At 39.3% G+C, this 17,855-nt stretch overlaps 1 protein-coding gene across 1 annotated transcript; it reads left to right on the top strand.

The window, feature by feature from the left end:
* Positions 1-475: 475 nt before the first annotated feature.
* C9 (complement C9) lies at positions 476-17,593 on the top strand. Its single transcript, XM_086629586.1, has 11 exons — positions 476-561; positions 5,571-5,688; positions 6,337-6,484; positions 7,871-8,018; positions 9,736-9,874; positions 11,074-11,292; positions 12,169-12,409; positions 13,754-13,882; positions 16,004-16,182; positions 16,389-16,617; positions 17,433-17,593. The coding sequence occupies exons 1-11, from the start codon at positions 476-478 to the stop codon at positions 17,591-17,593; spliced, it is 1,797 nt and encodes a 598-aa protein (XP_086485712.1).
* Positions 17,594-17,855: the final 262 nt, after the last annotated feature.

Here is a 17,855-nt window from a genome sequence, read left to right as displayed (position 1 = left end):
TAAATTTCCCAGAGAAGTTGTGGATGCTCCCTCCCTGGAGGTGTTCAAGGCCAAGTTGGACAGAGCCTTGAGTAGCCTGATCTAGTTGAGAGGCGTCCCTGCCCATGAGGTTGGATTAGATGGTCTCTAAAGTCCCTTCCAGCCTGTGCCATTCTATGATTCTATGATTCTATGATTCTATGATTCTAATTCAGTAGAAAATCTATTTCTCACTTTTAAAAGGTACTAGTAGATAAATATGGTTTGTTTTTAATCTTGAAACTACTTTACACTATTTCCCAGTCTCCACGCAGGAGAAAGTGGAATTTCCTGAAAAGTGGACTTTAGAGCACTTACCGTCAGTCAGTTTTGGCCATTAACTGGCATTCTTCAGTAAATACTGTTTTTGTTTGTTCCCTTGGTAATAAATAACCGAAGGAACAAATACAGGAATTAAAAATTCAGTCATGACAATTCTTGTCTAGCCAGCTACAAAATGAGAAGCATGCGTGTTATCCTGCAGCTTATATCCATACTATGCAATTTAGAGGTGGCTGCCTCACTTTCGGAGGAAAGCAGAAGGTAAGTGTCCCTGGTCTTCTGCAGATGTCTATACTGTTTTGTTTCTCCGACACAGAGCATAAACCTCCAATGCAGAAATTTCTAATGGTAGCTTGCACAGATGTCCAATGAAAAAGGAAACTAGTTCTTGCTATATTTCAAAGAGTCAAATAGAAATTTATCCATTTATTTTGGCAGTAAAGGTGACTGATAGCAGTTGAAGCCATGTTCTTGCTGGGAGGGGAAGGTGGAACTCAGGCAACTGTATTATGTTGCATGCTGAATGTGAAAATATAATCTAATCTCGATCTGTTTCTTTCTGAAGATGCACAGTTTTATGCTGATAGTACTTCTATTCCTATTTAAAGTCTCCTGGACTGCCTATTTCTAATTATTTGGAAATGCAGCCTTTGTTTTTTAACTGTAAGTATCACTCGAAGGAGAAATAAAGGCTTAGTCCCTACAAAAATATCATGTGAAAACAACTGAAAAGCTACACTACCAGAAACAGAGCTTCGTAGTCTATGTGTCATTTATGAGAATGGTCAGTGCTAAGTGGTGAAAGAACGTGAGTCTCATAATAGATAAATATATGGTAAGAATAAATTGGGATCCATCTGCTTTAAGACTGAAATTGCAGTATGTGAACTATTTTGTGATAGCATGTGAATACTACCTGAACAACCAAGTATTGTCCTTTGTACGTGTGTCTAGGCCTGGGGGTGGCTGCTGCTATTATTGCTTGAAATACCTGAACAGACTTTGAAGAGCAGCCTTCAAAACTATAAGGATTGCTGCTTTCCTCTCTCCTTATGTTTTGATGGTTATTATTATTTTGGCATTCAGATCCAATTACAGCACAGGTTTGATAAGTACCTTTAGAAACAGTGTAGCCAGAAGATACGTTTATTCTAGACAGTCCATAGCAGGCAACGTGGGCCAGCAGCTTGACTTCACATCATACCAAAGACTATGTGGCTTCATGATGATGCTAGCAATGCACTTGGCAAAATTATGCCCTGCTGCAATGCTATCATGTCTCCAAATTCAAAAGAGCCATGCCTTCTTTCTTGGTCGGTGCTAATTGTCAAACCAGGCCTTTTTGAGTTATCAGTTTTGTAACTCATTAACTGAACAGCTCTGTATTTTGAAGTATGGATCAACCACAAATCACCAGAGCTGTGTGGCCTGAGGGTATACAGATTGTGTTGTGCAATCCAAGACAAGATGTGAGCAATTTTGTGTAGTGATTGTGAAATAGCTTTTCCTTTCCAAAGAACGCTCTTCTGTCTCTCAACCTCCCCAATAATGGATAGCAGAGAGGATATTTTGATTTCCACGCTTGTATGTGAAGTTCTTGCTCCCAACTGCCACCTTCAGTGACATTCTTCAGTAGCTGAACTGCTTTTACCTCCTCTCCTATTTAAATTGTGTGACTTAATATCTCCTGTTTCAGCATGGTTTTTCAGTAACCCTTTCTCCCTGGAGTTAATGTGGAGGTGACAAGCCTTTTCTAAACAATGTTGTTGAATAAAAAGCCCTTTCTATATGTATCCCTTTGAATATTCAGATCAATCTGGATAGTGGATGCATTGTTGGTGTTTCAGAGTTCATGAGACTCATTTGCAGTGAGCTTTTTCTGATTTTTTTTTCGCTCTAACCTCAAGTATATCCATAAGCTTAAAGCTGGATCTGCAGCAAATCATGTGAACACTTTGTACGCTAGCCTAGAGGGGGCCCAGGGGTTTGTGCACATCACTCAAGGAATATTCTTGCCGAAGTTGCTCGGTTGGGATTGTATGAAAACCTCTGCCACCTGCAAGTCAGCTCAAAGACCGCCATCAGCTCTGGTTTGCAGACAGTTGATGGCAAGACTTTTATGTATTAAGCCCTTCAGACTCAAAATAATGACTGATAGGAATCTTTGGGAGACTCTAAGATCAGTACCAGCTTAAGTCTGATTGCTCCATTAGGCACTCCGCCTAGACACTAGTCTTCATGGTTCGTTCTTACTGCCTGCAAGGGGGTTTGGCTGCACTTTTAAGGTAATTATTTCAAAGTTCAGAAATGCATTTCAATGTGCACTTCTATAGTACCTAAATACCTGGTAATTGCTAGGAATAAGGTATCCATCTGCCTTTAGAAATCCTACTGTGTGCCTTAATATATCTTTAAGGTCTGGGGACTAAGGGTTCCCACTTCTTCTGTCTTTAAGGACACCCTGTCAGTCTTCAACCCAAGATGCTAGAGTACATGTTGTTGCTCAGAGGTTTACAGTCCTACCTTAGTAAGGAGATGGAAAGATCATATATGCAGCCATCTTTGCAGATACAGGAAGGAACGAGCAGATTCTCATCCATTTGCCCGACCACTAGATTTTAATTGCTAATTGCAGGTGAAGGAATTGTTTTTGAAGAGGCTGGAGGGCTACATCAAGCTTTACATATACACCACAACTTTACAGAGTTTCACAGAACTGTAGAATACATTGAAAAGTCTAGGTTGGAAGGGACATCTGGAGATCTTGTACAGTGTTCTGTTCAAAGCACAGCCTTAGATTAGGTTATCCAGAAGTCCTGTCAAACAGTTTTGAATGTTTTCAGTGAAGGACATTCTACCATTTCCTTGGGTAACCTATTCCAATGTTTAATTGTTCTCATGGTGAAGTGGCTTTTTGTATATTCAGATGGCATTTCCCCTGAAGCAACTTCTGCGTGGTGCCTTCATCTTCTACATAATTATCTTCTAAGACTTAGCCTTTTCTGTAGAAGTTTCCAGGAGATGGTGTATACTTCTTTTTATTTCCTATTTTTGAGTTATAAACCTTGATATAACGCAGGGTAAGTGTAACTGCAGCACGGCTTCAGGTGCAACTATCATTTCAAAAATCTGTATCAGTTCCCAGGCTGAAGTATCATTCTGATGTGCATAAGGATACATGTTTTGTCAATATTTTAAATATACACACCTTGCAGAGTGTTTTGGGACCTGTAAACGTCAATAGCACTGGAGAAAGAAAGCTGGCCCCGAAATGGGCATATGAAAGTAGAAGAAAGGGCTCATTTTAAAAGCACCATGATGAATCCAATCTCAGTCTTTCTGGATGGGATCAAAGAGACAGCTGATCCATTACCTATTTGTGATAGTAATCATTAAAGGATGCTCAGGGAGAAGTGTAAAAACAATGTAATCTCAATGCTATCTCCCAGGTTCTCAGCACTTTCAGCTGCCAGCCAGTGAGTTATTGATTTCAGTGCTCAGAGTCCACCAGAGAATTAGTGAAAGGGAATTCTGTGTAAAATGGACTTTTCACAAGGTTGGATCTGCATCGTCTATCAGGTAGTTCAATTCCTGGTGCCAAGCTCAAAGCAAATCTTCACACTTCCCTACCAGCTAAGAGTTTGGAAGGTCCCTATTGTACGGAAACAATTCTTTATCTCATTTCTGCTATCCATAGATATTGGGTACATGTGTGCTTTTTACTGTTTCCTTTTTTTCAGAATCCCACCTGTTAAAAGCATTTACTACAGGCCCTAGCTTAAGGTCATGAGACTGAGAGAGAATGTTTAGGAGCAGCAGCAAGACAGTAGGAGAGCGTGATACAGATACTTCCAGCAACAGCTGTGGTGCACATTTACTGCTGGTGTGTGTGACAACAGAAAGTCTGGGGCATCAGAGCCAGTCAGGATCGGCCGAGTGTATAGAAGGTTGCACAACAACCCTGTGATCTCTGAGCTGTTTGAGTTTCAATAAGCTGGAAAGAGACATAGGCTGATTTACTGTCTCAATAACAACTTAATATGTATGTAACCTGAATATACAATAAATGGCACCAGAAAGCTGAACCAACTGGTATATCTTCCTTGTCCAAACTGCAGATTTCTCAATCTTGTGGAATGAGGTTATGTTTGTTTGGACTCCTGACATACTGGTAGGAGGGAAGAGGGTCAAAGAGTGGAAGGCAAGGCCTTGCCTGCAGCCAAAGCCCACACATCATACTGCAGGAGCTGCAGATGTGCCAACCAGCTGGGCTCTGCAAAGGAGGTCCCATTATAGAGCAGAGGCAATAGCATTAACTTGGAGAGGTGCAGGGAGAACTGCTTCGCAGTGGATAAATATTCAGCATGTAAGGTTAGATTGGAATAAATAACAGAGAGGAAACCAAGCAAGTTAGACTTCAACGCTCTTCCATTCTTCTGCTTTTCAGCACTGTTACCTGAGAAGATAAGGTCACCAGTAACCTATTGGCCTTGTTTTTTAAAATTAACAAGTCATCCTACAATGCACCAGTTTTTCATGTCTAGCTTGGGTGCTTTAAAGAAATTAGATTTCTATAAAGTGATGGCCATTCACTTACTGAGAGCCAGGAGTTTCATGGTATCTAAGGCTGGGCACTAAAATAAAGAGTCACTTTAGAAAATACAGGCCTAGCTGGCAAAGTATTGGTAAGCTGAAGAATACTTAGATAGCTAAACACTTGTCTGGCTTTTCCAACTGTGTAAGTTAGCCTATTAGCAAATAATACCTTTATTTACGAGTCTTCTTTCAATTCAGGAAAGTATTTAAACTTTTATCTAGTTCAAGGGCAACCCCATTAAAGTTAATAAGCTAAAAAATCACAAAGACATGTATTGAAGTGCTACATCTATTTGTTATGTTCTGCTGTGCCTTTTTCTTCAAGTACGGGGAACACAGCCACTGTCTGAATAGGGGAACTGAACAGGTGTTCTCTGTGTATTATTAGTTGATTTTCTTCAATAACATAACCCATCAGAAGAGCATGAGTACACACAAAGATCCGAAAAATGGAAAAAGAGCTGGCTTATTAAGTCTTCAAAACATTTTTAATGTGATTTTAAACCACCAAAGAATTTAAGGTTAGGCAGCTGTTTAAGTACCAAGTACTCCCATGAAAGTGAAGCAGAAAACAGCTTGAAGATGCTTCCAAAATATTGGTCTACGGTTTAAATACAAACTCATGTGATTTTAGTGTACTGCCCAGGACTGTTCTGGAATGTTTTGTTTGACAGCTCCTCAGAAAAAGCTTTCCATAGGGGAACAAGAGAACTGAATGCTCCATCTCCGATAGACTGTAAGCTGAGCAGCTGGAGTGCATGGGGGTCCTGTGACCCATGCACCTACCAAAGGGTAAGCTATAGTTGGAAGTCTTTGTTCCAAAGCCACCACCAAAGGGACAGTCTGCCTTTTGGTTATGGATAAATATTGTATGTTCATGATCTGATGAAATCTATAATCTTTTCAGACCTGAAGCCATAGTTGTAAGAGAAGACTACATTTAGGTGTACAAAACTGGTCAAGCATTCTCATTCGAAATGTTTTATTGATAGAAATTACCGATTTTCGCCACATGGATGTTTCTATTATGAACATTACTTTTCAATAAATTTTCCCTTTTTAAATAAAAAGCAATTTTTTTCAAAAGCAAACTTATTTTCTTAGGGGAGTTCTTATGAGACTTCAAAAAAACTAAAGAATTAAAACCATACAAAACATACATGATGCATTTCCTTCCTGGATTGAAAATAATGAAAATAGTGAAATAAACTAAGTAGTGAAAAATAAGCATCTCCACATTATTATTAAAAGACATTATTATTAATTCAGTGTTCCCATACACCTTTTTTACACCATGAGCTATGCTTATGGATTTTCAACAAAAAATTTCACCAAAGATGCTTCATTTTGAAAACTTCTAAGTTCACCTTGAAATCTTTCAGTTCTGGTAGTTCTCTTTTCTCTCTGAGCAATGCTAACAGTGTTATTTATCTTTCCAAGTTTCGCTCCAGACGTATTGAAAGATTCGGACAGTTTGGTGGAAAACCATGCCTGGAGGCCTTAGGAGATACACAAAGCTGTAAAACCAGCCAAGTCTGTCCTGAAGAACCAGAACCAGACTGTGGTACTGACTTTCAATGCAATTCTGGTAGGTATTGGTTTTGTGCCATAGCGGGTTATGCAACAACTCAGGAAACCATGTTTGCTTAGTTCTGTGAAGAAGTTAAATCAGTTTTCATTGAAGACAAAATACCTACATAGAGAGAGATGCTTCAGGGTTTTTCTAGTTGGTGATGATTTCCTGAGGCAGTACCTTATTGCTAGGGTTTAAAGAGAGTCCCCATTATGCAGACAGAGGGGTTTCAAAGCCACAACACCAAAACCACAGCATGAACACTGCTGGAGAAGGGGTACAACCCTCTCATCTCCCTTAATAATTTGCATCTAGTTTAGATTCTTCTCCTGTAATTTCTGCTCCAAGGTTAGAAATTAACCATGCTGTGAGCGCCCTTTCTTCTAGTATGACTGCTCCACTTGCTATGGAATCACTATGTTTTATGAAAAATCACTAGGAAAAACTAGGAACAAAGGAATTTTAACAAAATGGATAGAGAAGTTTATGGACCGAAGTGGCATGATAGATGCTAGCTGGAGACTTATGCTTACACCCAAAGTAATATGTAAATTTGTAAAGTCATACATGCATGACATATGAATGAATATAATGTTCAAGATCCATCATAAATTAAAATAAAATAGGAAAAGTCAACAGTAATAAAACTAGCCAAAACAGAAAAGGAAAGATGGTAAGTGAATTTTGAGTCCCAAGCCATTGTCAGTATTGTCATTACCTCAAATATTGTGAAGGGCAAGTAGAGTAAAAAAAATTAGTGGTGTGTGTTTAACTACTAGTTCACAGCCATTGTGTGGCACTTACAGGTGAGGCAGTTGATATCAACAAGTGTTGTTCTATTATGCTAGGGCTAAATTTACACCAAATCTTTAAATCCTGTAGAAATAAAATCAGTGTTTGTAAAATCTGTGATACGCAACCTCAGGAAAATTGCTACTTTACCGTTGCTTTGGAACACAAATCACTATAATTTGAACAATACAGTGCCCAAATAATATAGCCAAAATAGCAACAATTTAAACGATTTAAGAATAATTATTCATTGATATTGAATTAATATTTTCCTGTATTCTCTTAATAAAATTTTTTAAAAACACCAACAATAATCTAAGATAAATGTAGAAACAATCGTAAGAAATTACAACTTTCTGCAAATGACAGCAGTTCTCCTGTCACTTAGTTTTCTTAGCCATCCTAGTAAACTCCTAGGTAAATGTAGTAGTATGGTTCGCTTTCTTTTTTAATTTGAAGGAAACAGAAGGTAGGACTTGAGTTCCTCATGGCAATCATAAAAGTAAAGGAAGAGACAGATCTCAATAACTAGTAGCTGAGGGTGTCATTTAAAGTCTATCTTGGGGAAAAAAAAAAAAGCATTCATTCAATGTTTTATTCTTTGAATAGGTCGATGCATAAAGCGACGACTTGTGTGTAATGTAGATAATGACTGTGGAGACTTTTCTGATGAAGATAACTGTGAATCCGACCCACGATCGCCATGCCGTAACCAAGATATCGATGTTTCTGAAGTTGGCAGGACTGCAGGGCAGGGGTGTGTAATGAAGGAAAAAGTAATACTGAGCCTTGTGAAGAGTTTACGACTGTCTCCAAAGCCGACTGAAAATACTGGCGCACACTGATGTTCCCAAAAGTGGGATCTGAATTGTGTTCACCTTTGTATTCGGAAATGCTGCGTAGCTTTTGGAAGAACACCTAACTACAGTTTTATTCTGTATGCTTGGGGAGGATAAAATATTTATACAGACAGTGCAAATCAATCATTATTTAATACACAGAATCATATATAGAAGTTACATGAATATACTTACAATACTTATTATTTAAATGTAAAGCTTACAGCTATATAGATATGTTTCAAGTGATGTTTCATAACTAATCAGTCATTCCCAATTACTTTACTAAAATACATGTCTAAAAGGGAGACAACATATCTTGGTTATTTATACAACGGGATGCTGTACTGCAACAACACTGCCTGCAGCTTTTTTCCAGTATTGCCTTCTCCACTTCCCAGATCTTTTTTGTTTACAGGAGTTTTCCTCATTAATCTAAGTTGAAAATTAATGTCTTCTGTTCTCATACCCTGCTGGATTTCTTTCTTTTCAAACAAAAAGAAAGTGTGACATAGTGTTTAGCTACAAATTGAGTCAGAAGAGCAGCTGTCCAAACTGGAATAAATGAAAACAAAGGTATCCTTTTGTATACACAGGCACCACCTTTTGTTTAAATGAAAAGGATGCAGCTTTTTCATTTAATTTTGGTAATATGTGACTGCACAAGAGCAAAAATGCTACCCTTGTAGCATGGAAAAATAAGCCAGGTCCTTAGGCATTTTATAAGTAGCTTCCTTATCTATTTTAATCTATGACTAAAATCTTCCATGAGAAAGCATTGTATAGCTCTGCAGTACTGACACTGGTGACTTCGGTGAATTGACAACCACTTTCTATGCTCAGATAGGTATATGGACAAGTATCAGACACAAATATTGGAAATACCGAAGAGAGTGAAATCTATGAAACGGACATAGAAGGGCATAAAAAACAATAGAAAATCCTGTAAGGAGCAGTTATCTTTGGAATTGTCTCTTGTACATTGGTATGTGGAAGCCTAGAGCTATACAGCTCATATGTGTGCTTCTCCAGATTCGTCATGTTTCAGATTTCCTCTCCTCTGCTCCAGGGAATTCTATTATTCCACCAGGTCAGTTCCTGGGAGAAACGACAATGCTGGGAGTAAATATATATTCCTTCTACAGGTTTGATGGGTCTTGTACACTATTTCAAAGTTCCTGCCAGAAAACAAACTGATAGAAGTCATGGAAAAAAACAGGTTAGAAGTAGCTGCTGAAATGTCTCTTTTAAATGTATAAGGAATGCTTCCTCACAGGTACATTGGTCAAGAAGAAATCGTTTTTATGTCCTTTTATTCCTAATGTTCTCACTATGTTTGATGTTTAATATCTATCTTTTATTTATTTATTTCTCATACCTGGCCCTTCAACTCCTTTCCAAAAGATATATCATTATCTCCATTATATAGACGAGAGGATCACAAGAGGTGAGGCAAGCTGCTGTGGAAGAAGCACGATTCAGTTCCACAGCTATAGTCTCCATCTCTTCCAGAACCTGACTTTTTTGACTTTTTTTTTTTTTTTTTTTTTTTTAGTCATAATACCATTGTCTACAGGCTATGGGTGCTGACACCTGCGTTTTTGAAGTGTAACTTCTCCTGTATTTCTCTTGTAGAATCAATGTTTTGGGAATGCAGCCAATGGCCAGCTCGTTTGACAATGACTTTTTCAATGGTCTTTGTGAAAGAGTGCGTGATGGAAACACACGGATATACTACCGCAAGCCATGGAACGTGGGTGTTCTCACTTATGATGTAAGTCTAAGGCCTTCTTACTTAGGATAGGATAGGATATGTTTAACAGGACGATGAGTCCTGACATCCTCTTGGAAGACCCAGTATATCTCCTGAGTGAGGCAACAGCAGCTTTTTAGCATCAAGATTTTGATAAAGTCCAGAGGGAAACATGTTATCATTTGCTTTAGTCGTTAAGCTCAGTTGCACCAGATAAATTCCCACATGTTCAGTGCTGCACCTATGCCCAGTAGATGCAGCTATCTTTGTGGAATGTTTACAGTGTAAGTGAATGAGATGAACAGAAGATGTACGGAAAGGAATATGATACCTAACTTTTACTGAGTAGAGCAGCAATCAAGCTACTTTTTCAAGGACACACAAAAGACACTGATAAAAAGGCAGGAATGATATTATGATACTCTGGTCCTGCTTGGGTTTTCTGATTGGTGATGACTTTCTCAGTCCCACTGAAAAAAATATCTAGTAGGCCTTTGAGATTTAGACTATGACTCCAGCGAGGTTTGAACACCAGAAATGTTGATTATCTTAGAAACATCAATGTCAGATGCATTTCAGAAATCAAAGCAGTATTTTGCTTACCAAATGCTTTGCCTATTGTTATAAGTAGGATCTTCATAGAACAAGGAGAATTTAAACTAGATCCTGCTCAAAATGAGTAAACCTGACCCAGAGATCATTGCTCATGTTAGATTTTGATGCAAAACCATTTTCAGTTAGTTACTAAAACTCTCTTTTGCTAAAGTATACAAAAATAAACAACAATGAAACAGGTATTCTGAATTAGCTATTTTCTGAAAATAAAGAAAATAAATAAAAATCCTAATTTTGATTCATTTCAGTTGCCGGGACCTATTAGCAAGTCTTGTCTGTGTTCTAGGAAGGAGCCAGAGACTACTACTCCATACATGTAAAGGAACTGTTGACACACATAAATTACTTTGAGTGTTACATGCTGAGATTTAACCCTCCCTGAAGTGTTGTCACTGCAGTCTTCTGTTTAGTTTTGAACCACTGATCCAGATGAGGTGGTTTGAGGAGGGAGTGGTATTTCCATTTGTTTTATTTTAAAAGAAAAAAGAGCTGAAAGGAAATGTATTGTTAAGCTACATAAAACATAACTTTAACAGTGCTACATAGATTCTTCTATTATTGCCTGTTTTGTTTTCTCATATAACCTTTTTATTATCTTTTCTAAGACAAAAGCGGACAAAACCTTCACATCTGAGTTCTACCACGATCGTGTAAAAATGTTACGAGAGGTTTACATAGAAAAACAAAAACACTTTAATGTTGACCTGTCTCTGAAATACACACCTACTGAAGGAAGTAACAAAACTCGTTTAGAAGCAAATTTCAAGTATCACTATAGCAAGAATTCAAGCTTAAGTTCTATCCTGAAAAGTTCCATAGAAAGGGTAAGTTTAATCAAGCTAAAAGGTTTGATGTGAATATTTTACACACAGTAAAGTTTACACCGTGTTAGAATAACACAATATTTATCTAATTGTTCTAGTTACCTGCTGCGTTTCTGTCATTTATCCTGGCAATGCTAGGGCGAAGATTTCAGCTGTGGCCAAAGGGCAACCAAATGTAGCTTCATTTTCCCACCCTTTACCCTTGACTAGCAAGCACCCTTATCTTCAACAGGGGCTTGATGTTAGAAAGGGCCGAAGATCCCTGATCTCATCTTGATTAGAGAGCAGCTCTAATCTAGTGCAGTGTGTGCAAATTAGGTTAAGTCCTGAGATAAAAATTGCTACTGAGCAGGCCTACAATAGGCAAACACAAATGGCCATGTAAAATAATAACTGAAAGGTGAGATCTCAGCCATTCAGGTATGTTTGTACTAATAAACTAGCCTGGGCTAAGAGGCACAGGCACTAGAACTGGCACGCGATAATCCGTAGTCTTACTCTCTGTGCCAGCTCTTGTAGGCAATGCCCATCCTGTAGTCTCCTGCAGCATGTCTGAAGGGAATGTTCCCAGTAGATATTGTACTTGAACAGAAGACCTTGTTGTTAAATAGATCACAAAGGGCTTGCTGAAATTAGTAAGGGGAGAGTTCTGCAAAACTGGACAAACTGAAATGGTCTAAATCTGCTGCTGCGTCCTCCGTTTAAATTGGAGCATTTTAATTTCAATTAAACAAGTTTGTCCCTTTTCCAAAATGCTGGATTGAATATCATGTCTTAAAGTGCTGCAGTTTCTTTACAAGTAAAACAGAACAGATTTTCCTGCTCTGCTGCATACCAGAAAGGCACTCTCATCTGCTTTCTTCTCCCTACATTCAGAACCAAACCTTTCTGCATGTAAAAGGAAAGATTCAGCTGGGAAGATTCCACATGCGGAGTCGTGATGTCCGTCTCACAGACAGTTTCCTTGATGATCTAAACTTTCTGCCTGCTGAATATGATAAGGGGGAATATTTCAAATTCCTAGAAGATTATGGAACTCACTATGCAGTTTCTGGAACTGTAGGAGGAAAATACGAACTTGTGTACGTGCTGGATAATTACGCTATGTCTCAAATAGGTATGCATTCAGTTGGTCTTGCTATGGTATGCAGATTATCACCAAGTCTCCAGCCATGCAGAGATGTATGAGGGCAGATTTGTGTATATGGAGCACTACTGAGACCAGCACAGTTCAGTGTGTGCTGCTTGTGGCACACCAGTGACATTACAAAATTAATTTTAATTATATTTTAACTCTGTAACTGAGAAAAAAAAAATCTTAAGCAAACCTCTTGAAAATATTAGCAATACCAATTGGTGTGACATGATTCACAAGAGATCCCCAGTGCCCAGAAAATCTACCTAGACTTTAAATCCATTGCTAGATGGTACCTTCTGGTGGTATGATCATACTAAGAGTATGGTGGTGGCAAAAAGTAAGAACTAAATTGCAGAACATCCTAGAAATCACGTGGTGCACTTGAGTGTGTTGAAACTGTTTTTATAGACTTCAACATTCACACTGGACTTTCGTTGCCCTGGTTAAGATCAGAAAATAATAACTTAATCCTTCCTCGTGTGCAGTTCAGATACATGTGGGTTTGTGATGGATTAAAGTGATCGCTCTGAAATAAAGTTATAAAAGGCAATTCTCATGCTGATTTTGGCGATCAGAAGGTAAGTACCTGCTGCATGCAATACCAACAATGTTACTATCAGATGTTCAGCCTATGCAAATGGACATAGCGCGAAGATGTCACTTACATAGGTCACTATCACTTATATAGGCTACTATTACTCTGTTCAGCACTTGGAGATGGTGGAGCTGGATTTTTTTTTTAAAGTGTCAATCTTAAGCAAAATTCTTTCTGAACACAAAAATCAAGTTCCATATGATATGATTGAGTTTAATAAATAGGAAGGAGGTGTTCGGGACAGTAGCAGATGGAGGAGGATTAGAATTTATGGGAATAGAGTACTTGTAAGAGATTAGTGGCCTTAATTAACTTTACGGGGAAAAGGAGTGGAGAAATATGTTTGAGGTTGGGAGGACTGAATAATTTACCATATAAAAAGAGCAAGTTACAAGCAGCGGAGAAAGATAGTATTCCAATAGCATACATGGCAAAAGTGGTGCCTACAGGGACATCTGCTTTCAGCTAGATCAAAGGAAACAGAAATCAGGTTTTGGAGAGTTTTGGTATTTTCCTAACCACTGTATATCTCACCTGCCTCTGTGCAGGCACTTCAAATACAACCATCCTCACATTGATTTCATGAAAGAGCAAAAAGCAGAAGATAAACAGGAAGAAGAAAGCCAGAAACATTTCCAATGGCCGTGAAATTTATTCTCCAAGAATAATCATACTACATTATTTATGGCATTCAGTCCCTCTACTCACTTAATTCTTTCCACTTCCAGGTATCACTGTAGAAGATGTGAACCGATGCCTCGGCTATCACTTAGATGCCAATATTGCATATAAATACTTACATACCAGTCTTAACATTGATGGTGGTAAATGTGAAAAGATTAAAGTGAAGGACAACTGTGAGTATACCTTTATTTTACATTGTATCTTTTGCTTAAGGAAAGGTGATATCAATTGCTTCCCCTTTTATAATTAATATAGTTACTGCTGCTAGACAAAGGACAAATCTGGTAGACCAGTAGAGGTGAAACTGCTGTGCTTCCATGCTCCAACGTCAAGCCAGGCTGAGCATGGGTTGGACTAGGTGACCTTTAAAGGTTCCTTCCAACCCAAATTATTTTATGACTCTATGATTATATGACTCTACATGTTTCTAGTGGGCATGTACACAAATGTACTTAACAAAACACATACATCCATACATTGCTGGCCACACAAATCAATATAGACAGGAGCATAGCATTCAGGCAAACACAAACAGCACCAATGGCTTCATCCTGTTCTCTTCTCCATCTAATCAGAGTGAAAGTCTGTTAGTGGAAAACATCACTGAATCACAGAACGGTTGAGGTTGGAACGGTCCTCTGGAGGCTGTTTTGTCCAACTTCTCTGCTCAAGCAGGGTCATCTAGAGCAGATGTTCTCTCCAGACAGCATAACCCTCAGGTATTTCAGTCCCTCCTCAATATACAGATATAGCCAATACAGATCCCTCCAGCAGCTGACCTTAGACATTCAACTGAACCAGCAACTGGATTTTTAGTCTCCCCCATTGGTGGCACTCGCATATACAACACTCTGAGGCCCACAGCTCCACTCCCATTGCTGATACAGACCACCCGATGCACACCAATGCCACACATACACTTTGAATATCTCCAGAAACCAGCCTTAAGGGCTCAGTCTACCCAGCAATTGGCCCTTGGATCCTCTTGCCTCCAGTTGCCTCACACAGACACACAGACCCTGGGATCTTGGGATGTCTCCAGTATTTAGCCTAGAACCCTGGGCTAAACAGGTCTCCAGTATTTAGCCTAGAACCCTAGTTGACCCGTAGTCAACTCCCGTGGCCAGCCCCTCCAGTTGTCTCACTCTAGAGACACGTACATATCTAGCCCAGACTAACAGCCACTTTGATACTTGGTTCCCAAGCCACCAGCCCTATTCACCTGCTAGTCTCGCTTGATATTTGCTAGTGATCACACACCGACACAGGTATCCTCAGTTGCTCCAGGTATTGCCACCACAAACACAAGGTCCCTGACAGCCATTGTCCAACTCTAGTTGCTGGCACACAGATGTCCATACATGCACATGCATGCAGAATAGAATCCCCACAGCCAGTTAGACATTAAATTTAATGGTAAGCCAGGACAGCCCACGAAAATCAAGGATGGTACACAGCAGATAAGCTCACTGATCAGTCACCTTTCTATATGCAATCAATCACCTTTTTTGCCTTTATCCCTCTAATTTCCCATGTTTGTTCCTCCCAGAGCCATGTTGATCCCTGCTTACCTCTTCAGACTCTGAAGTCTTTACATTCGTACAATCCCAAAATGCCCTTCTTTGCATCCAGAGAGACTTTCCACTGACTGATCTTGTAGTCGACTCATCCCCAGCCCCATCTTGTGGGGCTAATGGCTCTTCTGGGACCAGCCTGAGAGGAGTCAAGGCAGGGACTTGACTCTCTAATCAGCCTTTCTCTGATTAGGCTACTTGTGTTCCCCTGCCTGGCATTGTTCCTCTCTGCTCTTTTGTGTATCCAGAGATGAGTTTTTTAGCACATGACCTAAAAATTGCAAAAGGCAAGGAGATTTACTACTGACCACAGAAGAGACAATTATTTTCAGTGCATTGTTCTTGTGTTTTAGTCATGAAGCAGAAGCTCCTAGTATTCCAATTCTTGCCCTTTTCTGGTTCAGCTCAGGTGATACAGTAGCATTATCTTTGGCGTGTTTTCAAATGCCTATAATCTCCATGATGTCTGTCATTTTGCCCTACCTCTCCTTTTCTTTTCAAAAATAGGGTTTTCTAATTTAATAGCAAAATAGAAGATTTCCTTCCACATAAGAGGCATGAGCAAAGAAAGATGGAATTCCACCACAACCAGTGAGCAAAGGGTTCTTCTCTCTATGGTCATTTTATAGGAATGGAGTGGTTGTGCTAAAAGGACAATTGTTCTTCAAGGTGCATAGGCATTAAACTTTCTTCTTCATCCTCTTTTCTTTCTTTCTGCAGCAGAACTTAAGGATGATGCTGTCATTGATGACATCATTTCCTTAGTTGAGGGAGGGAAGATTGACTTTTCAGTTAAAATAAAAGAAATGTTACTGCGAGGATCCAAAATGGTTGATGTAGAGGATTACATACAGTGGGCTAAGTCTTTGGTTGATGCTCCAGTAGTGATACAGCAACGGGTAAGTACAAACTCTTCAAAGCTGTGGCTCTTACAGTTTGAAAGCTTTTGTTCTAGGATGGAGGTGAGACTCCAAGTTGATCATGAACTGTTAGGTATTTGCTTCATCTTGACAGTTTCTTCAGAACCTTACTCTAGTGATGGGTATATCAAAAGGATTCAGAACTTTGGAAAAGTCTTTTATGCGTGGGCTTTTTTCTTCTACAGCTTTCTCCAATACATATGCTTGTTCCAGTTAAGATGAGAGATGCATATTTAAAGAAACAAAACTTGGAAAGAGCAATCGAAGACTACATTACTGAGTACAGTGTGTGCAAATGTGAACCCTGCAAAAATGGAGGCACTCTTGTGTTGGTAGATGGAGCCTGTACATGCATGTGCTCAAGCTACTTTAAGGGAATTGCTTGTCAGATTCCCAAATCTACATTAACTAAAGGTTGGTAGATACTCCAGACAGACTAAAACAAGCATATTTGTTACTGTGAACAATATCCTGACAAAACATGCCTTCATATGGACAGAAGGATGTCACAGTACTCCCTTATACCTACTGCTATCAGATTTCATGGGTGTAAGGTGTGGAAGACGGTGTTAGTTACTGGGTTCTCTCCATAAAGAGGGCATTCTAAATTAGAGTTGATTGTCCCACATATGTTGTTGTGTCTTGAAATGATACCCCACGTTCATTTAAGTAAACAGGAGCATTACTGAAGAATAGTGCAGTAAGGATAAGCTGATTTCAAGCAAAAGCAATCTCACCAGATCATAAGCTCTTTTGTCTTCAGTTTCCTGCAAAAGCACTGTGTTTGCTAACAGATGATCATATTTCATAACTGCTGTGCTAGCTTGGTCCACAAAGGGGAGGAGGAAGAAGAATGCAGTTCCACAATTCATGATGTAAAAAATTTATTGTGCAGTAAATTTTTTCCCTGTGGCCAAGTTTTTAAAGCACAGGTACCCAAAATAGGCCTTAGAATCTGATATTCAGGCAGCTTCCACGAGTGAGAAGAAATCTCTGGGCTCTTAAGCAGTGCCACTGCCAAGGGTGATTTCAAAAGCCAAATCTGTGTGATGGGATGTATGCTGGAGGGTGCAATGATCTGCTGAGCCACCATAACTGAGATGTAAAAATTGAATCATATTCTACCTTGCCCACTCTCAAAGTGCCAAGAGAAAAGTTCTAATTAATCCTTCTGTCACTGCACAGAAGACAAATGTTGGGCTAATCCTATTATGGTGTCTTAATACCAGTTGTCACTGATGGAGGCTGGAGCTGTTGGAGTGCCTGGTCCACTTGCATCAATGGAGAAAGCACTCGAACTCGCCAGTGTAATAATCCTATAGCAGAACCAGGAGGCAGACCGTGCCAGGGGGAAAGCATTGAAAAACGGCCCTGTGGAGAAGCAAAGTAGTTACGCTGCTCAAAAACAGGTAAACAGCCTCTCCAAGTATTAATGTGTTATTGCTGTTTAGAAGAAATGGCCTGCCAGTACTTGGGGCGTTTCAGTGGCACAGCTGAAGCAGCAATGAGTAAATCCACTTACATGTTTCATTTAAATCATAGAATCAGAGAATGATCTGGGTGGGAAGCGACCTCAAAGATCATCTAGTTCCAACCCCCCTGCCATGGGCAGGGACATCATCCACTAGATCATGTTGCTCGAAGTCTCATTC

Source organism: Tauraco erythrolophus, chromosome Z (assembly GCF_009769465.1).
Source record: "Tauraco erythrolophus isolate bTauEry1 chromosome Z, bTauEry1.pri, whole genome shotgun sequence".
Lineage (NCBI taxonomy): Eukaryota > Metazoa > Chordata > Aves > Musophagiformes > Musophagidae > Tauraco > Tauraco erythrolophus.
Note: the sequence above shows the minus strand (reverse complement) of the source record. Positions and strands in the feature narration are given on the sequence as shown.